This window comes from Neolamprologus multifasciatus, chromosome 22, assembly GCF_963576455.1.
Source record: "Neolamprologus multifasciatus chromosome 22, fNeoMul1.2, whole genome shotgun sequence".
Taxonomy (NCBI): domain Eukaryota; kingdom Metazoa; phylum Chordata; class Actinopteri; order Cichliformes; family Cichlidae; genus Neolamprologus; species Neolamprologus multifasciatus.
This window is the reverse complement of record NC_140459.1, coordinates 17,449,384-17,471,900: the sequence shown is the minus strand read 5'-3', so window position 1 is coordinate 17,471,900 and position 22,517 is coordinate 17,449,384. Positions and strand designations below refer to the sequence as shown.

The following is a 22,517-nucleotide window of genomic DNA, read 5'->3' as shown; positions in this document are numbered from 1 at the left end:
TATAAAGAATAATTAACAGAGAAAATCAAACAAAGCTGACTTTTTCCAAACAGATTTGGGTTTGAAATAACTACATTTATTAATTACAAAACTTTATTACAACAAATAGAAATATTAACCGGGGGTGGGGGCTTTCCGTCCTTAATAAAATATGCCAAATTTTATTTCTTTTAATGTCACACAAAACAAAAACACATGTGGCAAAATCACTTTTTACCTCGTCTAAGGTGTACCCTGCCTCTTGCCCTATAACAGCCGGGATAGGCTCCAGTCCCTGAATTGGATAAACAGAAGAGAGTGGATGGATGCTACTGCGTGTAGCTGTTAAAACCATGGATCAACAGCTTCAGGCACACGTGTGCAGCTGTTAAAAGTTGGACTCACCATTACGACTTCCCATAACACTACTTTCAGTCCTGTAAGTGTTTTGAACTAGGGCTGGGTATCGTCACTGATTTCTAGAATCGATTCAAATCCGATTCACAAGGTCCAGAATCGATTCGATCCACGATCGATGATTCACTTCGATTTGAATATGGGAAATTTTGACAGTCAGAAATATTATAATTCAGATCAGTACATTTACATATTTTTGTATCTATAAAAAGGAAGCTGACACACGCAAGACTTTATCAAAGGTGTGAGCGTCACAGCAGATGCCTTTGTGTCAAAGTAGCTGAAGATAAAACACAGAAACACATGAAGGTGATTTTTCCTGGCCTGGGATTTTATAAAAATATTCTGCAGTACATCAAAAACGAAAGAAAACCATTAATCAACACATGAACGTTACCTCTGAAGTTACAGCGGTTTTATTAGAGACATGGCTAAGCATTTTGCATTTTGCATAATTTTAAAAAGTTTAAATTTGTTCAGCATTGAACGGCAGAAATTAGGTTTTCTTTTCGGAAGTATATAAAACGGAAAGAAAAAAAAGTCGGCGATAGCGCTGTAAACAAAGGTAGACTTGTGCGTAACAAGCAAGCGAATAATGCAGAAAACCGTACAGAGAGAGAGAGGGGGAGAGAGAGAGAGAGAGAGAGAGAGAGAGAGAGAGCTGTGCATCATGGTAGAAGCAAAACAGTAAAAGTAAGAGTGAATACATGACGATGTTTATGTGAGGTGTAGTTTGGATCTTCTTTTGCTGCTGGTTCGGTCAATATTGTTTGGAGAGACATCAAACTAACAGCTTTACAATCAGCGCATAAAGGGCGTGAACACAAAGCGCACCCGCCGACAGATCAGAATCAGCGGGCTGTCGGCTTTCAGCCCCGACTGTGAGAAATTCGACATCTGATTCTGATCCGCGGGCTGCGCTGTGTGTTTAAGTCTTTGTGCAGAATCCGTGTTCCTGCTCTCATTTATTGTTTTAGCTGTTTGGTGGTTGTTGAAGTTTTGTGAGATTTCACCTGAGATTCTGGCATTTCGGGCAAAATAAATTTATATTCAAAAATCGATTCAGGATTTTAATGAATCGATTTTACGTAATCCAAGCCAGAATCGATTTTAATCGATAAATCGATTATAAAAACCCACCCCTATTTTGAACAGTTGCTATTCACCTGTGTACTGCTCTCTGTGGCCTGATGCGTGTATTACACACAGAGTAACATCACAGTAGGGTTTCTCATGCTGTGTGTGGTGTTTTTCAGTCCCAACCAAGGTTATTATCGTTAACGAAAACTAGAAGTGAAAAAACATTTTCGTTAACGGAAATAAAAATAAAAACAAAAAAAGGAAAACTAACTAAAACTATAATGAGTGTTCACAAAACTAACTAAAATTAACTGAATTTATAGCAAAAATGTGTTTAGTTTTCGTTGATGTGTGCGTGTCATACAAGAGTCAAGGGTGAAAATGAAGTTTAGTTTCCAGATTTTTTTCTTGCTGTCTAATTATGCCAACAGGTGGCAAGTACGTTAGTCGAGTCGTCTGTGTTGCTGCTCCGTCCACGTGCAGAATCATGTCAGGAAAAGTCGGGAGCCAGAGTCCAATTTGGGATTACTTTGAATATGACTGTGTTTTGGATAAAGCAAGTGTCTTGTAGTGGAAACAGACAAATTATGAGGGATATTTCTAAAGGGAAAAAAATCCCACAAACCTTAAAGTGCACTTGAAAAGCTCACACAAGAAGGCTAACCTAGCTTACCTTGAGAAGGTAAGGGAGCACACTCAACCCGCATCCCCAGAAAACAGAAGCTAACCCCAGGCAAGGCAGCGTGATGCGTCCCGAGACAACAGGACTGGGATATCTACACAACTGTGTGAGTCAATTACCTTCAAAAAGTTTATCAATTCACTTGAACCAAAATTACGAACACCCGGTGCTGCGAGAGTTGATAGTCTCATTGGGGCCAAGATATACATTTTATAGTTGCCTGGTATCAATGGTTGTTCATCTGCCTTTATTTATTTATTTATTTAAAGAACCCATAGGTGGGAATGTGAGTTGTCTGTCTCTGCATGTTAGCCCTGCGACAGACAGGCGACCTGTCCAGGGTGCAGGGTATGGTAGCTGGAAGAGCAACATACCCAAGGATAAGCAGAAGAGAATGACTGATATGCTGAAACTGGGATTTTGTTACACTTAATTATTGCAAACACAACTAAAACTATAACTGAAACTAATCAAAACTAAACTGAAACTAAGGATTTTCAAAAAAAATAAAAACTAAACTAGCAAACAATTGGTAAAAACTAATTAAAACTGATATAAAATTGAAAATCTGAAGTCAAAACTAAATAAAAATAAAAACTAATGAAAATCGCAAAACTATTAAAACCCTGGTCCCAACTCCATCCACTGAGGAAGATCATGTAACAAGGTTAAAAGCTGAAGAGCTGTCAGACTTCTGTTAATGGACTTTTCATCCATCAATGTAAGGGCATATCAATAAAATTTATTGGTGCTTTTCATATTTTAATTTGTAATTTTAACCACATAAAACACTTAAGCAGACACACATTAGAGTATAAAACTGATTAAAATAAAATGAGGAACATCTTCCTGCATAGCGTTACTGTCATTTAAAGAGCAGCTGATCTAAAATAAAACTTAACTGTCATGTTTTTGGTTGTTTTGTGTATTTCTATTCAGCTGAGAAGGTGCAGTAGATTCCCCAGTGATCACTAGTGTAGCGTCCACAGTCCAGCTTCTCCAGTCCCACCAAGGCCATGTGATCAGGGGCCAGATGTGGGACTCCACGTCTGATGGCCGGGCGGAGGTAGATTCTATCAAAGCGGAAGCGAACAGGGTAGGAAGCTTTCTTGTTGTTGTTGGCAAAGGTGTCCCACGTGTAGCGGCAGTGCTCCTGCTTGCCGAGTCGCTCCCACACATCACAGACAGTTGCAGGCAGGCCCACCTTGGGTACCTAAGACGGGTCCAGAGAAAAGAGTTACTGTGATTTTTTGTTACAGGTTTACTGGCTGCATCTGAGTGGAATGAGCAGCGTCTGACCTCCCCATCCCTCAGGTTTGTGTCTCCCCCAAACACAACGGTGACATCATCAGGTGCATGTTTAAACCTCCACTTCACCACATGCAGCTGATTCATACGCTCTTTAGCACTGGCCTTACAGCTCTCAAAGTGGGATGTCATCAGGCACAGCTTCTGGCCGTCGACAATCACCTGATTTTTGCAACAAAAAAAAAAAATGTTCATGAGCATCATGTTCAGCAGAACTTATGCACACAAAGAAAATATCAGAGATGATTTTGCACACACCTGAGCGACAAGCAGGTTCCTCATCATCTTAGTGGTGCGATAAGGTACTATCTCACTTTCCACCAATGTGACTCGTGACTTTTTCAGCAACATCCCTGTAAAGTAACCTTCCTCAGCACCTGGTCAACACAAGAGGAAGACAAAACAAAATCTATTTTAATATAAGTGCACGGTAGGTTCTCATTTATACCAGTGATCATGGGCTGGGGATTTGAAAAGCGAATTGCACATTTACATGAGTTAGAGCCATTTCTATCTCATCCGTTCAAGTTATTCGAATGTGTCACAATCAAAATTGTCACAATCTCAGGAGAGGAAATTAGTTAGAATGTTTAGGAGTTCAAACCTGCATGAACTGGAAACTGCTGGAACACCAGCATCTCTGTCCACGGTGAACCCGATTGAGAGTGTGCTGACCAAGCAAGAAGCCCCTGCTCCACATGGGCAAATCAAATTGTTTCTGGTCAAATGTTTCATGGTCAGGTGAGAGAAAAGGTTGAGCAATGACAGGAGGTATGTGTGAAGGAGTAAAGATGAGACTTTCAAACCTAGAAACACCGTATCAGCTGTCAAGCACGGAGGTATCATCGTGCTCTGGGGCTGTTTTGCTGCCAGTAGTGTTGGTACATTGTATAAAGTAATGGAATACTGAAGGAGGAAGACTACAAAATTCTTCCAAAAATTCCCTATATTCTTCAAAGGATCTGCAATAGTGGAATTCACACCTGATGGTGTGAAAGGAGGAATTTGTTAGAAATAAGATTTTGATAAAGTTTTTTTTTAAAACATTAATTGATGTATGATCATGATAGAGTTGATGCACTCCTCATTAAAAGGATACAAGCATTGATCTCACGGTGTGAAGGGTTAACTAAGAGGAGTTGACAGAGTTGAGTGTTGAAGGCAAATTGCTCACTTACAGATCACAACACAGAGCAGACAGGCTGCTTGTTCTTGGGTGTATGATAACAGGGTGGTCTAGTCAACAAGAAAGAAAAACTGACTTCATTGTGTCAGTTGAAGCTGACATCAGCATGAAAATAAAACATCCCTGTAACAACTGTAAGGTAGGGAGGGGTTTCCTCACACAGGAGAAGATCCCGGACTGAAAGAATAACTGAAAAATAAGACAAAGCTGAAGAAGAACTGCCCACTGAACTGCTGATAATGTGCGCATTATAACCATGATGTGCTGCAGGATGTGGGAGACGCAGGCAGCGGCCGTGAGAAGGAGGAAGAAGAGAACATAGAGGAACAATGAAGGCTGTTTTTAGTGTGGGGACACATGAAGATTGGGTTACGGAAAACCAGGAAAAACTAAGGCAGACTGACTCAGAGTGGAGGTTAAGAAAGGGTCCTGAGCATCACAACAAAGGGTACACACATCCTAACAGCAAATGCATTAACCCGCTTACTAACAAACAACACACACACACGCATGTGCGCGTGTAATGAAGACCAGCTTATACTCATAAACATGCCATATCTCTCATTACTGTTAAAATTGGAAAACTTAACAGACACTTACTGCTGACCGAGACCTTGCAGGACAACAGGTTGATTTTTTTAATAGACCGGTGCCTCCAATTAGTGATCAGTCAACAAATTTAGTGATAATATGTTAGAATTATAAGATGCTTTCTAATGATTAAACAACACGTGAGATTAATTAAATAAAGGAAATGATCTTTTATAATAGTCTTTAAAAATAATCTTTTAAACTTGCATTTCTATTGTTATCATGCTGTCCTGTCAACTTGGTGGGTTTAGGTTTGACATGTAAACTAGATGACTGCCATTATTTCAGGGAAAGGGGATTTATCTTCCATCTTGCAGATGATTAAATGAGTGCAATGACTCCAACAGACTGTTGATTTTCCTGTTTCTGACAAACATGTGAAATTTGTACCATGACACACACACACACATCTGATTACATGGAAACAAACGTGCTGCATGTAACAGCACATGGGTCAGAGGGAATTTATGAGCAGTTTGAGAAAAAATAGTTTCTCACTGACAAAACTGTTTTCATAGAATACATGACAACATTCCACATGCTTCTCTTTCTTTAAAAAAAAAAAAGTTTTATAACATTTTAAGGGCCAGGGGTTCCTTCCACTGCTTTGCATTTATCACGCAATGAGGAAATAGATGTACAAAGACTGCCTATCTTTGTTTTAGAGAAATGCAAATGATGAAGGACTTTGAACTGTATAAATTGTAATCTGGCATTAACAGAGCATTCTTTAATCCTCTTCAACCCATTGGCCCATAAAGCGTCTGATATCTCTACTTCCATGTCCTTAATGAGGAGTGTATCAACTCTATTATTGTCATACATTGCAATTAATGTTAAACAGAAGCTTTATCAAAAAATATATATCTCTTAAAATTCAGTTTAAGCATACCTTTCTCTGGATTCTCACCACCTACCCGCTCTTCTTAGTCTGAGTCTCCACCCTTCTGTTTTTTTTCAGTTGCTCTTGGAGTGTAAAACTTTTGTGCAAACATAACAGTAATAATACAAAGGAAAAGCTATCAGATTACACATGGAAATATGAAACAGCATTGGTTGTTCAACTGCAAAAAGACAGCTTTAAAACTTTAGTTAAATTAATTTGTTCATTTATGAGAGACTGTTGTTGAGATAAGGAAGCCATTTGGTGTGAGACATGTTTATCAAACTGTATTATTAAATCCATTAAAATATCCATTAGCAGCAATATTGTTAGGGATGAAGGTACAACATTCATCACCAAACATCACACACACCCTGCTTTCGTGCTGTTCTTTTTTTCCCCTGTCATGAGACTTCTTACATCCATTTGATTTCATGTAGCTTTAGGTCCACATCTAGTGGAATCAGCAACCCTTTACTGAACATAATAAATGTAATTTATCCATCTGTCTAACAAATGTTCTAAGAAAGGTTGCCATGGTGTGAATTTGGTTGTGTGCTTTATACTTATCAGTAACCTGTCCAGGGCCACCTATGACGTGGCATGCAAACACTTTAGAGTCAGCCTCAAAGATGTCCTTGGAACGGTACCATGAGGGGATAGTGCCTGTTACTGAACCGGTGGATAAATGAATACAACAAACCATGATCTAACTTTGAGACCAATGCCTTTCAAAGTCTGAGGTAAAACCAGAAGCTGCCATGCGTTTCAGCACAGCCAACGTACATCAAATACTTTTGATCTGGATTTTGCAGCAGAGTGATCAGCATTTTTCTATCTATGCAGTGCTTTGTGATTTTTACTGTTGTAAGGTAATCGGTTTGACATAACAGCATCAATAACACTGATAACAGTTTAAAACATCCTAGTGGTATTTACAATTAGCAATTACTGTGCCTACATCACTGGTGTCACTGGAGAAAACAAAGCAGTCAGTCACATTTAGCTCTGAAAGAAAAAGTTCATCCTTTGGGTGCTCAAAGCATGTTTGAGGCCCAGTGAAATCCCTTAATGAAGTGGAATGACCACAAAAGTCTAGTTTAGGGTTTCAGATGATGTTCAGAATTCAGTAAATATGACGAAGGAATGTACAGCTGTTGTTATATTTACTAGCATAATGAGGATCTAATGCACAGCTTTCTTACGTGTCAGGAAGCAGTCTAGCTGCCATACAGAATGAGTACGAGTAATTTGTTAGTCAAGTATCTGTGAAATTTGCATACTTTAATTACTGTATTTGCTTTTAATAAAATCAGGACTAGAGAAGAGTTTGAAACACAGCAATTCATATACAGCTTTCCTGTGTTTGTGACGTTTGGAGAGTCATGTGGATGTATATCATCAGTGAAATTATTAGAAAAATCTCACCAATGACCACCACAACTGAAAAACATACTGAACCTTTCAGGCAAAACCAGCCTGATTGTCTATTCAGGTGTTATCTACGTTTCATTGCTGATCCCTCCCAGGTGACTCAGAGTCTCACTCTGCACGTCACTAAGTTGAAGCTTGGCACGCTCACGTTGGAGGAGGGCGCTCTTTCACCCCTCACTCTTGTTCCAACAAGATGAAGTTAGTGTGTTTTCATGTTAGTGCTGTGGTCTAGTTCCATATTCTGTTTAGTGATATGATAATGAGCCTAATGCTAAGATGTTCTGTGACCACTGCACATCCTGCTTTATTTTCACTGGTGTCTGGGTTGTGTGACGCCGAATCATCCACAAAGACCTTCAGAATAAAGTCACATCTGTTTCTACTTCACTGAGGGACTAGGCAGGGTTGCTGTTTGTCCCCTGTGCTCTTTGCTTTAGCTATGTAAAGCACTTTGAATCACCTTGTTGTTGAATTGTGCTATATAAATAAACCTGCTTTGCCTATGGAGCCTCTGGCCATTACAGTTAGGAACAACTCTGACATTGTAGGCATATCCAGTGGTCCTGTCGAGTCCATCATCACTTTACTTGCAGATGATGTGGCCCTGACAATGTCAGATGCCAGGCTCTCTTTGCCTCCCCTGCTTCGCCTCATCAATAAATTTGGGCAACTTTCTGGCTACTATTTCAATTGAACTTTCAGGACCTGGTTGATAGTATTAAAGCTAAGATAGATAATTGGACACTTCTCCCACTTTCTTTAATTAGATGTTTCAATATAATTAAAATAGTTGTACTTCCTAAATGTATTCATCTCTTCCAAAACATTCACATCTTTCTTACTTTTTTCCCCAAACTATTGACTCTATCATTGTCTTTCTTCTGAGCAAATAAATCCCATAGAGTTGTGAAGGCACACTTGCAGAAACCCACCTCTGAGGGCGGATTAGGCCTCCCAGTTTTCAGGCACTATTTATGGGTTTGCAACGCCAGAACGTGGGTTTTCTGGAATAATGTTTTAGCTGTTCCTGCTGCTCAGATGGTCAGAATGAGTTCTTCACACTATTAAGGACCTCTACGTCGACATTTGTTTTGCTTCATTTGCACAGCTGCAATCACAATGTATGCTTCCCTCTGCTCATTTATTTCGATACTTACAAATCAGGTATTTTGTTAAACACTCTTTCTCCCATCTGGACCAGCGCCCTGCTCATAGTGAGTTCTGTGATACTTTGATTACAAAATCCTGCTTCCAAACACCTAATCAGCCAGTTTACTAGACTTTTTACACTTACAGCACCTACATGCCACATCAAGGATGCTTGGGTTTAGGACATGGAAGTAGAGATATCAGACACTTTATGGGCCAATGGGTTGAAGAGGATTAAAGAATGCTCTGTTAATGCCAGATTACAACTTATACAGTTCAAAGTCCTTCATCGTTTGCATTTCTCTAAAACAAAGCTAGGCAGTATTTTTCCATGTATTTCCTCATTGCGTGATAAATGCATAGCAGTGGAAGGAACCCTTGGCCCTTAAAATGTTATAAATGTTGTCATGTATTCTATAAAAACAGTTTTGTCAGTGAGAATTACATACTTATCTTTTGTTAAGTACACACTCAGTTTCCTGTACCTCTGTACTATTTTTTCTCAAACTGCTCATAAATTCCCTCTGACCCATGTGCTGTTACATGCAGCACGTTTGTTTCCATGTAATCAGATGTGTGTGTGTGTCATGGTACAAATTTCACATGTTTGTCAGAAACAGGAAAATCAACAGTCTGTTGGAGTCATTGCACTCATTTAATTATCTGCAAGATGGAAGATAAATCACCATTCCCTGAAATAATGGCAGTCATCTAGTTTACATGTCAAACCTAAACCCACCAAGTTGACAGGACAGCATGATAACAATAGAAATGCAAATGAATTATGAATTGTACTTTGTTTCTCTGACACTGAGAAGTCCACAGCTCTGCAAACCAAATCTTTAACTGCCTGATAATAAAATAGTGTGAACTGCTAAATTGTCTCCTGAGCTTCTCTCAGCAAGAAAAGAATACCAAACAACTCAAATCAACAGCTAGACCAGGGGTCCTCAATCCCAGTCCACGAGGGCCGGTGTCCCTGCAGGTTTTAGATGTGTCCTTGATCCATCACAGCTGATTTAAATGGATAAATTACCATCTCAACAGGCCTGGTAATGAACTAATCATGTGATACAGGTGTGTTGACCCAGGGTGAGATCTAAAACCTGCAGGTACACCGGCCCTCGTGGACTGGGATTGGGGACCCCTGAGCTAGACGGTTGAAATTTGGACACAAAAGGAGTTATAGCTCCTCTCTCTAAAAGCAGCTTTACCTCTGACTTACTAGACTTACTATTTCTAGAAAAAACCCCCCACAAAACTGAGTATTTAGAGCCTAAGCCTGAAGCCCGAGCTTTGACACCCAGGGTCTACTTAGCTTCTTCAGTTTCAAATCATTAGGTTTGAATCCATCATAATAACAATACATACATGTGCTGGATGTGAGAGAAAACCAGGAAAACAAAAACAGGCTCAAACAGCTGAGCTTCTCCAAAGTGTATTCCATGGCCTGTGTAATAATCTGGTAGTGTTGGTACAACAGTCAGGTTTTATGAAAACAGTGAAGGAAGAACACAGATGTTACTAATATCATCTAAAGTCCCTAACAGCTCTCCTCATGTGTGACACTACGTGAAACCAAAGCAGTTCAACTGCATTCAGCCATTAATCACCATTTGATCATTCATACATGGACTTTTCCTACCTGTATCTGTCATACTGTACCTTCGATCATCAGGTAGCTCACAAACCGTTTCTTCAAGAAGTGGACATAAGGGTCAATGAGCTCCTGCAGGAACACCACATCAGGTTTGTATCTGCATTTACAAAGATTTACTTTAATCATATTAACATCACATATATGCAGCTTTTGGCAAAATGTTGCATCTCCAGCAACAATTTCTCCCAAACGATGCCTTAAAGTGTGAAAAATGTAATACGTGCTTACAAGTTTAAATATTTAAACAGGCCTCTGGCACGCTCTGGAAGGTTTTCCACATCAAGCCCATCCACATTCCAGGTGATTAGGGACAGTTTAAAATCCTCTTTTTCTGAGGGTTCCTGTGTGTCAGCAGGACTGTTGGCTGGACTGGCATTATGACTGTCACCATGACTGTCACCATGACTGGCAGCAGGACTGGCAGCAGGACTGTCATCAGCCAATTCCATCCTGCAAATTTTTCATAGAAGCAGTCAATGAAAATACAAGAGTCATAAACAAACTTCACCTCATGTAGGAGAACAGACAGCAGACTTACCAGTCATCTGGAGTAGCATCTTCACCACTGTGTGTTTCAGAGTCACTCTCCATGTCAGCTTCAACAAGTTAGTTCAAGGATTTCTAAAAGAAAGGTCACACCAGGTTATGCTTTCTATTCATTTATTATAACTTAAAAAATAGCTTGGCTGCAAATACACCCAGGCAGTTTCTCAGTATGTTTATTTGTGTCTCTGTGTGTATGGTTGCAACACAAATGTGGTTGAAAGTATGTTGACATGTTCTAGCTCCACCCATTCTATTAATTTTGCATAACCTTTAATAAACATACAGAAAATTATATAAAAACAATTACTAAACTATTTGAAATCTCTATATTTACAAACCCCCTAATGCCTAATTCCTATTCTGTACGTGTGGATTTTAAGGCAGGCAGACTAAACCTACACTTGAATCATGTTGTTTCATTAATTCTTTATTTCTTCTTCTTCTTTAACCCTTTTCATATTTGAAACGATTTAAATAACAATAATAACTAAAAGAAATAAAACTCTTCAGCGTGGTATCGTACCTCTGTGTAAATCACAAGTCGACAGTTTCTCCACTATGCCACGGATCAGCTCGACAGTTTCGAGTTTACCTGGATCTATCCTGTTCGCTCCGTCAGCTGATTCAGGAAACACACCCATGTAAACTGGTGATACTCACATTTCAGTTAGGAGCAAACCGTCTGACTAAACAGCACACTGGCCGACAGAGACAACCATTCAGTGAAAATGACAAATCTACGGATGCAACATCTGGAACACGCAGAGAGGAATTTCAACAAATATAACCAGTTAACCTAAAACACCGACATTTAAACTGCTGTAAATGACTTGTTGGTCTATAATTTGTGAATTATATGTCAAATGTATCCCTCGTGAATGATATCATCTTGACCAAAAAGCGGCCAAAAAGCGCTGGATTGGTAATAACGTAGGAACAATACCGAGGTCATGAAGATTTTCACATAACATGCTTTTAAAAAATTTTTTTTTTTTTATATATGACCTCTTTATAATTCCTGCTCATAAAAACATAAATGTAAGTAAAGACATTACACATAAACACAAAATTACCTTTTACCACGTCTAAGGTGCAGCCCGCGACTTGCCCTATATTGCATGTAGCTGTTAAAACAGCGGATCAACAGTTTCAGGCATAACTGTGTGTGTAGTGGTTAAAACTTGGACTCACCATTACGACTTCCCATAACACTGCTTCTTGTGTTTGTCAGTGTTTGAACAGTTGCGATTAAACTGTGTACTGTACTCTAGTGGCCTGATGCGTGTATTACACACAGAGTAACATCCCAGTAGGGTTTCTCATGCTGTGTGTGGTGTTTTTCAGTCCCAACACCATCCACTGAGGAAGATCATGTAACAAGGTTAAAAGCTGAAGAGCTGTCAGACTTCTGTTAATGGACTTTTCATCCATCAATGTAAGTGTATAATAAAACAAAGACATTATAATTCATTGGTACTTTTCATATTTTAATTTGTCATTTTAACCACATAAAACACTTAAGCAGACACACATTAGAGGATAAAACTGATTAAAATAAGGTGAATCATTTACAGGCAATAAGAACATCGTCCTGCGTAGCGTTACAGTAATTTAAAGAGCGGCTGATTAAAAATAAAATGCTTAACTGTCATGTTTTTGGTTGCTTTGTGTATTTCTATTCAGCTGAGAAGGTGCAGTAGATTCCCCAGTGATCACTAGTGTAGCGTCCACAGTCCAGCTTCTCCAGCCCCACCAAGGCCATGTGATCAGGGGCCAGATGAGGGACTCCACCTCTGATGGCCGGGCGGAGGTAGATTCTGTCAAAGCGGCAGCGAGCGACAAAGGGAAACGTTTTGTTGTTGTTGGCAGAGGTGTCCCATGTGTAGCGGCAGTGCTCCTGCTTGCCCAGTTGTTCCCACACATCACAGACAGTTGCAGGCAGGCCCACCTTGGTCACCTGAGACGGGTCCAGAGAAAAGAGTTACTGTGATTACTTGTTACAAGTTTACTGGCTGTATGTGAGTGGAAGGAGCAGCGTCTGACCTCTGCATCCCTCAGGTTTGTGTCTCCCCCAAACACAACGGTGACATCATCAGGTGCATGTTTCAACCTCCGCTTCACCACATGCAGCTGTTTCAGACGCTCTGCAGTATTTTCCTTACAGCTCTCAAAGTGGGATGTCATCAGGCACAGCTTCTGACCGTTGACGATCACCTGATTTTTGGAAAGGAAAATGTTCCTGAGCATCACTTATGGACACGAAAAAAATATCAGAGATGATTTTGCACACGCCTGAGCGACCAGCAGGTTCCTCATCATCTTAGTGGTGGGATAAGCTACTATCTCACTCTCCACAAGTTTGACTCGGGACTTTTTCAGCAACATCCCTGTGAAGCAACCGTTCCGACCACCTGATCAACACAAAAGGAAGAGAAAGATGGAGACTTTTAAGCTTTGGTTCCCCTTCAAATCAAATCTTTAGTCAATGATTTGTTTATTCTTTGAGTATTAGTTCCTAGCTCTTCTGAGTTTTGTTATCCATGTTTCTAGTTCCCTGGTTGATCTTAGTTCCCTTGGTGATCCCTGTCTTCCCTGTTGTGTCTCAGTGTCTGTATATGTTCCCTGTCTTGTCTAGTTAATATGTCTGTAGTCCTGTTCGCATGTTTTTCTCTGTGTGTTTTGTCCTTTTGCCTCTCCAGTCTGTTGTGTGTTTCCATGTCTTTTTATTCCCAGTCTCAGTTTTTAGTTCATGTGCCTTAGTCTGTGTCTCAGTGTGTGTGTTACTTCCTGGATTCTTTTGTCTTGTGTGTGTTGTTCACCCATGTTTCCTGGTGTGTCCTTTCTCCTTGATTACCTCATGTGCACTTAAGCCCTTAGAGTTTGTTCAAGTTTTACTCTGGCTTATCTTTTGTAAAGGTTGCCTTTTGCCAGCTAATAAAGCTCTGCTTTGAGTTTAATTTGTCTGGCAAGTCCTTAATTTGGGTCCACAAACCGTTTGCCACACAGCTGTCCCACAACAGTAATAAGCATGTAGTCTCAGTACAAAGTTTTATAGTCAGGTTTTATAAAAACAGTGAAGGAAGAACACAGATGTTACTAATATTGACTAAAGTCCTTAACAGCTCTCTTCATGTGTTACATGAAGTCAAAGCAAAGCAGCTCAGCTGCATTCAGCCATTAATCACCATTTGATCATTCATACCTGTGCCTTTCCTACCTGTATCTATCTGACATACTGTACCTTCAATCATCAGGTAGTTGACGAGCTGTTCCTTCAAGAACTGGACATAATGGGGAACGAGCTCCTGCAGGAACACCACATCAGGGTTGTGTCTGTATTTACAGAGATTTACTTTAATAATATTAAATGTCACATATGTGCAGCCTTTAGGAAAATGTAGCATCTCCAACAACATTTTCTCCAAACAATGCCTAAAAGTGTGAAAAGTGTAACAGGTACTTACAAGTTTAAATATTTGACCAGGCCTCTGGCACGCTCTGGACGTTTTTCGAAATCAAGCCCGTCCACATTCCAGGTGATCAGGGACAGTTTAAAATCCTCTTTTTCTGAGGGTTTCTGTGTAGCAGCAGGACTGTCAGCAGGACTGTCTACAGCCAAATCCATCCTGGAAGTTTTTCACAGAGTCAGTCAGCTAAAATACAAAAAGTCATATGTAAACTTAACCATACATAGAAGAGCTGACAGCAGACTTACCAGTCATCTGGAGTAGTATTTTCACCACTGTGTGTTTCAGAGGCAATCTCCATGTCTACTTCAACAAGTTAGTTCTCTTTCTGAAATAAAGGTCACAGGAAGATTATGCACCGTTTAAGTCATAAAACACACACACACACACACACACACACACACACACACACACACACACACACACACACACACACACACACACACACACTTAAACAGGGCTTGGTTGCCAATATACCCAGGCAGTTTCCCAGTATGTGCATATGACTTTTTCCGTGTCCTTGGTTTCAACCCAAATATGGTTGAAAGTATGTTTACATGTTCAAGCTCCATCCATTCTATCAAGGTTTAATATTTTTTATACCAACCTTAAATAAACATACGTACAGAGAAAGGCCAATGAACAGACAAAGCAGTGAAAGCAACAACAGAGGTTCAGAAAGTATCACGACATGTAAATGTAAGCAAGTCATGAGAGCTTACTTTTCCAAAAGGTTTTGGCTTTGAAATAGCTACATTTATGAATTAAAAACTTTATCAGAAAAATTTAAAAAAAATTAACAGAAAAGGGGAAGAAAAAGTTTCTGTCCTTAATAAAAATTGTCAAATATTATTTCCATTAATGTCAGTGAGAGCGTTCAAAAATTTTGATTCTGTACATCTGGACGTAACGTTTTCAGTGGGAGAAACGTTTCGTCACTCATCCAAGTGACTTCTTCAGTCTCACCTGACTGCAGGTTTCCACGATCTTATAAACAGTACATTTGCATAATGACTGAAACCAGCCCACTGAAGGAACAATGGACTGGGAGGTCAGTTCCTTAATCATAATTATGCAAATTCTCATGACCATTGATCAACAACCACTGACCAAAACTCACTGATCAAAGACCACTGATCAATGGCCATGAGTACCATTGACAGAGAGTTGGGGAATGGCTGCAATCACAGCATTCTATGATGGCGAAAGATGTACCCTTAGGCCCCCTCCTCGATTCAGAGATGGTCTTTCCCTTTTCACGTAAATGGCCTCCTTGACTCTGTGCTCAAACCAGCGTTCCTTCCTGTCCAGGATGTGAACACCCTCATCCTTGAAAGAGTGTCCACTGGCTTGTAGGTGTAAATAGACTGCTGAGTCCTGGCCTGACGAGGTAGCTCTTCTGTGTTGTGCCATCCGCTTCACCAGAGGTTGTTTGATTTCCCCGATGTATAAATCCTGGCAATCCTCCTGGCACTTAACAGCGTACACTATGTTACTCTGTTTGTGTCGGGGGACACGATACTTGTGGACCAATATTTTCACATCGTGTTTTGGGGTTTAAAAGCCACAGAGACTCGGTGTTTAGAAAAAAACGTGTCACAACTGTTCCGATACTCCTGACACATATGGGATCACTACAGGTTTTCGCTTGGGCAGCGGTTGTCCTTCTCTCCTGGATCGGCCGGAGCTTTCTTTAGGTGCTTTCCCAGCTTTGACAAATGTCCAGCTGGGATAACCACATTTACTCAGGGCCTTCTGGATGTGCTGTTTTTCTTCTTCCCTGGCCGCTGTGTCAGTGGGGATGGTGTTCGCTCTGTGTTGTAGCGTCCTGATGACACCCAGTTTATGTTCCAGTGGATGATGAGAGTCAAAACTTAAATACTGATCCATATGTGTAGGTTTACAATACACATCAACTTTTAAATATTCCCTGTTACTGATGGAAATCTCACAGTCTAAGAAGGCTAACCTGTCACTTTTCATATCCTCCCTGGTGAATTTCATATGTTGGTCCACTGAGTTAATGTGATCCGTGAATTGTGGTACGTCCTGAGATTTGATTTTCACCAAGGTGTCATCCACATATCTAAACCAGTGACTTAGTGGTGTTCCAGGGTAGGATATCAAAGCCCTCTTTTACACTTCTATCATGTACAAAATAGCCACAATGGGTGAAACTGGGGAACCCATGGCACACCCATGTTTCTGCCTGTAATACTGCAATTTTATGTGAAATAGGTGGAATTAAGACACAGTTCCAAAAGCAAACACAATTGGTCGATGCAGAGAGTGTTCCTGTTGTTGAGGTTGGAATCATCCTGTAATCTCTTACAAACTACCTCCAACGCTGGTGACTGGAACACAAGTGAAGAGAGATGTAACATCGTACAAGACCATTGTTTCATCTGCCTCCATAATGACATCTCTCACCTTCTCAACAAAATCCAAGGTGTTTTGGATGTGGTGTTCAGAGCTGCCTATCAACGGGTTGAGGATTGAAGCCAGAAACTTAGAGATGTTATAGGTGACCGAGTTCGTCATACAGACAGCTGGTCTGGGTAGAGGGGTCCAGGAGGAGAATGATTGAATAACAGGTCCAAAAGCCATTTTGAAAGTAAAGCACATTTATTTTTTCACCAGACCAGAAGACAAACACTTCTGGCCAGCACCCTCCACAGACAGATTCCAACACAACTCAGCCCCAGCACCACACTAAGACCACATGTGCTTAAATACTATTGGACTACACCATAAGAAATTTCAAAGGTTGTTCTATCTCCATATTTACAAACCCTCTAATGCCCAATCCCCATTCTGTACGTGTGGATATAAATTCCAGGTAGACATTAATATTACATTTGAATCATGTTGTTGCATTAATTCTTTGGTTGCTTTCAGGCCATTAAATACCCTCCGAACTACAGCTGAAAGAATAAAAACTAAAACTGTGTTATGCAAATTTAAACATGAATAGGCTGCTTGATTATAACTCTTTAGATTCTCTGTGCCTGAATGTCAGAGTTCTGTTTATAAGTTTGTTAATTTAAACAACTGGCAAGTTTTCCGACTCCTCTTCCTGGCATTAATTGGCAAAACTTTTTTTATTTTTTTTCTATATTGGAGCTCTTTTCCAGTCATATATATATATATATATATATATATATATATATATATATATATATATATATATATATATATATATATATATATTATATTTATATATATATATATATTATATTTATATATATATATATATATAGTTGATATATATATATAGTTTATATATAGTTTATATATATATATATATATATATATAAACTCTTCTACCTGGTATCATTGGTATCATACCTCTGTATTTCTGCAAAATAAAGCATGAGTTGACAGCTTCTCCACAGATGAGCTCCACAGAGTTTTGAGCTTACTTCCGTATGTTCGCTCCGTCAACTGATTCAGGAAACACATCCATGCAAACTGCTGATAGTCACAGTTCGGTCAGGCGCAAACAGCCTGACTAAACAGCACACTGGCCGACAGAGAGAACCATTCATTGAAAATGACAAATCTGCGGATGCAACACTGGTGTTTGCCAAAAAGTGAATGTCCATATTTAAACTGTTGTAAATGACTTGTTGGTCTATAATATGTGATATATATGAATGATATCAGGTCATCTTGAGCCACAAACAACATTATTAAGTGGCCTATTTACTGATATAAGTAAAGACATACATAATAAACACAAAATCACTTTTTACCACGTCTAAGATGTACCCTGCGTCTTGCCCTATAACAGCTGGAACAGGCTCCAGCCCCTGAATTGGATACACAGAAGAGAGTGGATGGATAGTACTGCATGTAGCTGTAACAGTGGCTCAACAGCTTCAGTCATATGCATGTAGTACTTAAAAGTTAAGACTTCCCATAACACTACTTTCAGTCCTGTAAGTCAGTGTTTGAACACTTGCTATTCAACTGTGTACTGCTCCCTAGTGGCCTGATGCGTGTATTACACACAGAGTAACATCCCAGTAGGGTTTCTCATGCTGTGTGTGGTGTTTTTCAGTCCCAACTCCATCCACTGAGGAAGATCATGTAACAAGGTTAAAAGCTGAAGAGCTGTCAGACTTCTGCTAATGGACTTTCCCCCCATCAATGTAAGCGTATAATAAAACAAAGACATTGTAATTTATTGGTACTTTTCATATTTTAATTTGTCATTTTAACCACATAAAACACTTAAGCAGACACACATTAGAGGATAAAACTGATTAAAATAAGGTGAATCGTTTACAGGCAATAAGAACATCTTCCTGCATAGTGTTACAGTAATTTAAAGAGCAGCTGATCAAAAACAAAATGCTTAACTGTCATGTTTTTGGTTGCTTTGTGTATTTCTATTCAGCTGAGAAGGTGCAGTAGATTCCCCAGTGATCACTAGTGTAGCGACCACAGTCCAGCTTCTCCAGCCCCACCAAGGCCATGTGATCAGGGGCCAGACGAGGGACTCCATCCTTGCTAGCCGAGCGGAAGTAGATTCTGTCAAAGCGGCAGCGACTGACATACGGAACAGTTTTGTTGTTGTTGGCAGAGGTATCCCATGTGTAGCGGCAGTGCTCCTGCTTGCCCAGTCGTTCCCACACATCACAGACAGTTGCAGGCAGGCCCACCTTGGTCACCTGAGATGGGTCCAGAGAAAAGAGTTACTGTGATTACTTGTTACAAGTTTACTGGCTGTATCTGAGTGGAAGGAGCAGCGTCTGACCTCTGCGTCCCTCAGGTTTGTGTCTCCCCCAAACACAACGGTGACATCATCAGGTGCCTCTGACATCCTCTGCATCACCACATGCAGCTGTTTCATCCGCTCTGCACCATGTCCCTTACAGCTCTCAAAGTGGGATGTCATCAGGCACAGCTTCTGGCTGTTGACGATCACCTGATTTTTGGAAAGGAAAATGGTCCTAAGTATCCCGTGCCGCAGAACTTATGCACACAAAGAAAATATCAGAGATGATTTTGCACACACCTGAGCAACAAGCAGGTTCCTCATCATCTGAGTGGTGGGATAAGCTACTATCTCACTCTCCACAAATTTGACTCGTGACTTTTTCAGCAACATCCCTGTGAAGTAACCTTCCTCACCACCTGGTCAACACAAGTCAAGAGGAAGATGGAGACTTTTAAGCTTTGGTTCCCCTTCACATCAAATCTTTAGTCAAGGTATCCTGATACACACAAGTATCAATATCATGTGCAAACTGTATGTGTACACAGATACTTAACGGTTGTGGTCAGTTTACATTTAGTCATTGTGTGTATCAATGTTGTGGTAATTTGGGGGCTTTTAATGACTTCTTTGAACTGTCCTATTTCCAGTGTGCAATGATTGTAAAGCATACATCTTTAATGAGTGAAAAAAAAATTGAAAGTCTGAATTTATTTGAGATTTTCTCTAATCCACACAGAGTCAAAAGTATGCTTACAGACTCAAATAAACACTTGAATGTTTTAATAAGTGGTGCTGAAGACTCTAAAATGTCTTAACTGTACAAGTCAATAAAAGCCCTAAAATTACCATGAGACACTCCTTTTACTCCTACACTGCAACCTTCCATGCCAATCAAGTCAATGTTGACCCGATGTGTAGTTACATTTCTCTGGAGGTCCACGTTAGGTTATGCAGACGGTTACCTCGTGGGCTTAAAATGAGCTTCCTGTCACAGTTCCCGCAGAACGTCTCAGAGTGACGCTGAAAAACTAGTTCATGCATTTATTACTTCCAGGCTGGACTACTGCAATTCATTATTATCAGGATGTCCAAAAAACTCACTGAAAAGCCTTCAGTTAATCCAAAATGCTGCAGCAAGAGTACTGACAGGGACTAGAAAGAGAGAGCATATTTCTCCTGTTTTGGCTTCCCTTCATTGGCTTCCTGTTAAATCCAGAATTGAATTCAAAATCCTGCTCCTCACATACAAGGTCTTAAATAATCAGGCCCCATCTTATCTTAATGACCTTGTAGTACCATATTACCCTATTAGAGCACTTCGCTCTCGCTCTGCAGGCCTACTTGTTGTTCCTAGAGTATTTAAAAGTAGAATGGGAGGGAGAGCCTTCAGTTTTCAGGCCCCTCTTCTGTGGAACCAGCTTCCAGTTTGGATTCGGGAGACAGACACTATCTCTACTTTTAAGATTAGGCTTAAAACTTTCCTTTTTGCTAAAGCATATAGTTAGGGCTGGACCAGGTGACCCTGAATCCTCCCTTAGTTATGCTGCAATAGATGTAGGCTGCCGGGGGATTCCCATGATGCATTGAGTTTTTCCTTTCCAGTCACCTTTCTCACTCACTATGTGTTAATAGACCTCTCTGTATTGAATCATATCTGTTATTAATCTCTGTCTCTCTTCCACAGCATGTCTTTTATCCTGTCTTCCTTCTCTCACCCCAACCGGTCGCAGCAGATGGCCGCCCCTCCCTGAGCCTGGTTCTGACGGAGGTTTCTTCCTGTTAAAAGGGAGTTTTTCCTTCCCACTGTCGCCAAAGTGCTTGCTCATAGGGGGTCATATGATTGTTGGGCTTTTCTCTGTATCTATGAAGCGCCTTGAGGCGACTTTTGTTGTGATTTGGCGCTATATAAATAAAATTGAATTGAATTGAATTGAATAGAAGTATAATCCCCATATTAGTACAACAGTCAGAATTTATAAAAGCAGTGAAAGAAGAACACAGGTGTCACTAATATCTGCAAATGTCTCTAATGGCTCTGCTCATGCGACACTGAGGGAAACCAAAGCAGTTCAACTGCATTCAGCCATTAATGACCATTTTATCGTTCACACGAGTGCTTTGTCTAACTGTATCTAACATACTGTACCTTCAATCATCAGGTAGCTGACAGCCCGTTTCTTCAAGTACTGGACATAAGGGGGAATGAGCTCCTGCAGGAACACCACGTCAGGAGTGTATCTATGAAACAAAAAAAACAACAAACAATGAAAGTAAAAACAATTACTTTACTTACATTAACTATCAAATATATAGAACTTTGAGCAAAATGTAAAATTTTCTCCAAATGATGCCTAAAACTGTGCAACAAGTGTAGCACATGCTTACAAGACTAAATATGAACACAGGCCTCTGGCACGCTCTGCAATGTTGTCCGTATCAAGTCCGTCCACGTTCCAGGTGATCATGGACAGTTTACCATCAGCTTCTTCTGAAGGTTTCCGTGTGGTAGCAGGACTGTCTGCAGTCAAATCTATGCTGAAAATGTTTCCACAGACAGTTTGGCTAAAATGCAAGGAGTCATAAGTAAACTTCACCGTACACAGAAAAGACAGCAGACTCACCAGTTTGCAACAGGTGTATCTTCAACCTTCTGCCTCTTAGCTTTGGGGGTGGTGTCTTTCTCTGGAAGCTCCTCAACATCAAACACTCTCTCCATGTCTGCCTCAAAGAATGAGTTCAAGGCTCTCTGAAGGAAAAGAGACAGGAATGTGCTGCTTATCACAGGGCTAAAAAAGAAAAAAATATCAGGACTTGGCTGTATATACATCCGTATTCCAGCATCAGCATCAATGTAATGTTTTTAGCTACAGGCTCTCATTTAATCAGTAAAATAACCGGAAGCTGTGCTGAGTGCAATTAAAAGTGCCTATTTGGACTCCGGTTACAACACCAGAGTTACACTCAGCTGGTGTATGTACCTCCATCTCCCAGTCATTCTCAGCCAGGTAGCACTGAGCCACGGCGCTTTCAGTTCCCGCTATGGTTGCAAACTCGTCACAGAGGCGGCTTCTTTTTTCCTCCAAGTTAGAAACTGACGGTGTGTCCGACTCCGAGGTAGAAGCCATCTTTATTAGACACCAGTTTTGCACGAGTACACCTGAAATAAAGAATTAAAACCAAACATTAGCCCATCTTTTCTCTCTGCAAGTTCTCTAAGGTGTACCCATGAAATACGTCCGGGTGAACTTGCTAAACAGTTTCTAATTCGGATAAATTGAAGCTTTAAATAAGACTTTTTAGGGTTGATATACTATTTCATAAGACTCCATACCATTAAAATCTACTTTGTATTATAAAAAATATTTAACTAAAAGAAGGCTTGGAAAAAAAACTATTACAATTAAAATTT

At 40.1% G+C, this 22,517-nt stretch overlaps 3 protein-coding genes and 1 pseudogene across 6 annotated transcripts; all 4 read right to left on the bottom strand.

Annotated features, from left to right (window-relative positions):
• Positions 1–54: 54 nt before the first annotated feature.
• Positions 55–22,397, bottom strand: LOC146493265 (tyrosyl-DNA phosphodiesterase 2-like). The gene is made up of 8 exons (XM_085149389.1): positions 22,087–22,397; positions 21,730–21,854; positions 21,494–21,643; positions 21,255–21,346; positions 19,406–19,524; positions 19,145–19,315; positions 18,285–19,058; positions 55–379 (listed from the first exon to the last, which is right to left on the bottom strand). The coding sequence occupies exons 1-7, from the start codon at positions 22,231–22,233 to the stop codon at positions 18,777–18,779; spliced, it is 1,086 nt and encodes a 361-aa protein (XP_085005515.1). The 5' UTR covers positions 22,234–22,397; the 3' UTR covers positions 55–379; positions 18,285–18,776.
• LOC146493267 (tyrosyl-DNA phosphodiesterase 2-like) lies at positions 1,660–12,202 on the bottom strand. 4 transcript variants are annotated; one of them, XM_085149396.1, is made up of 7 exons: positions 12,107–12,202; positions 10,908–10,990; positions 10,598–10,819; positions 10,375–10,466; positions 3,725–3,843; positions 3,458–3,628; positions 1,660–3,371 (listed from the first exon to the last, which is right to left on the bottom strand). In XM_085149396.1, exons 2-7 carry the CDS (start codon positions 10,958–10,960, stop codon positions 3,090–3,092), a joined length of 939 nt encoding a protein of 312 aa, XP_085005522.1. In that variant the 5' UTR covers positions 10,961–10,990; positions 12,107–12,202; the 3' UTR covers positions 1,660–3,089. The 4 variants fall into 4 exon arrangements, with proteins under 4 accessions (XP_085005522.1, XP_085005521.1, XP_085005518.1 ...); XM_085149395.1 differs by having other exon boundaries at positions 11,989–12,108; XM_085149392.1 differs by lacking the exon at positions 12,107–12,202 and adding an exon at positions 11,439–11,534.
• On the bottom strand, positions 3,839–10,368 carry LOC146493268 (uncharacterized; annotated as a pseudogene).
• Positions 12,591–14,892, bottom strand: LOC146493266 (tyrosyl-DNA phosphodiesterase 2-like). Its single transcript, XM_085149398.1, has 6 exons — positions 14,631–14,892; positions 14,380–14,541; positions 14,157–14,248; positions 13,208–13,326; positions 12,959–13,129; positions 12,591–12,872 (listed from the first exon to the last, which is right to left on the bottom strand). The coding sequence occupies exons 1-6, from the start codon at positions 14,681–14,683 to the stop codon at positions 12,591–12,593; spliced, it is 879 nt and encodes a 292-aa protein (XP_085005524.1). The 5' UTR covers positions 14,684–14,892.
• Positions 22,398–22,517: the final 120 nt, after the last annotated feature.

Coding starts and splice junctions, on each gene's coding strand:
- LOC146493265 (XM_085149389.1), bottom strand. CDS start 22,233: ATGGCTTCTACCTCGGAGTCGGACACACCGTCAGTTTCTAACTTGGAG. Junction 21,644..21,729: donor GATACACCTGTTGCAAACTG/GTGAGTCTGCTG, acceptor AAACATTTTCAG/CATAGATTTGACTGCAGACA. Junction 19,525..21,254: donor CAGCTACCTGATGATTGAAG/GTACAGTATGTT, acceptor TGTGTTGACCAG/GTGGTGAGGAAGGTTACTTC.
- LOC146493266 (XM_085149398.1), bottom strand. CDS start 14,683: ATGGAGATTGCCTCTGAAACACACAGTGGTGAAAATACTACTCCAGAT. Junction 14,542..14,630: donor AATACTACTCCAGATGACTG/GTAAGTCTGCTG, acceptor AAAAACTTCCAG/GATGGATTTGGCTGTAGACA. Junction 13,130..13,207: donor GGAACCTGCTGGTCGCTCAG/GCGTGTGCAAAA, acceptor TCCAAAAATCAG/GTGATCGTCAACGGTCAGAA.
- LOC146493267 (XM_085149396.1), bottom strand. CDS start 10,960: ATGGAGAGTGACTCTGAAACACACAGTGGTGAAGATGCTACTCCAGAT. Junction 3,844..10,374: donor GAGCTACCTGATGATCGAAG/GTACAGTATGAC, acceptor TGTGTTGACCAG/GTGCTGAGGAAGGTTACTTT. Junction 3,629..3,724: donor GGAACCTGCTTGTCGCTCAG/GTGTGTGCAAAA, acceptor TGCAAAAATCAG/GTGATTGTCGACGGCCAGAA.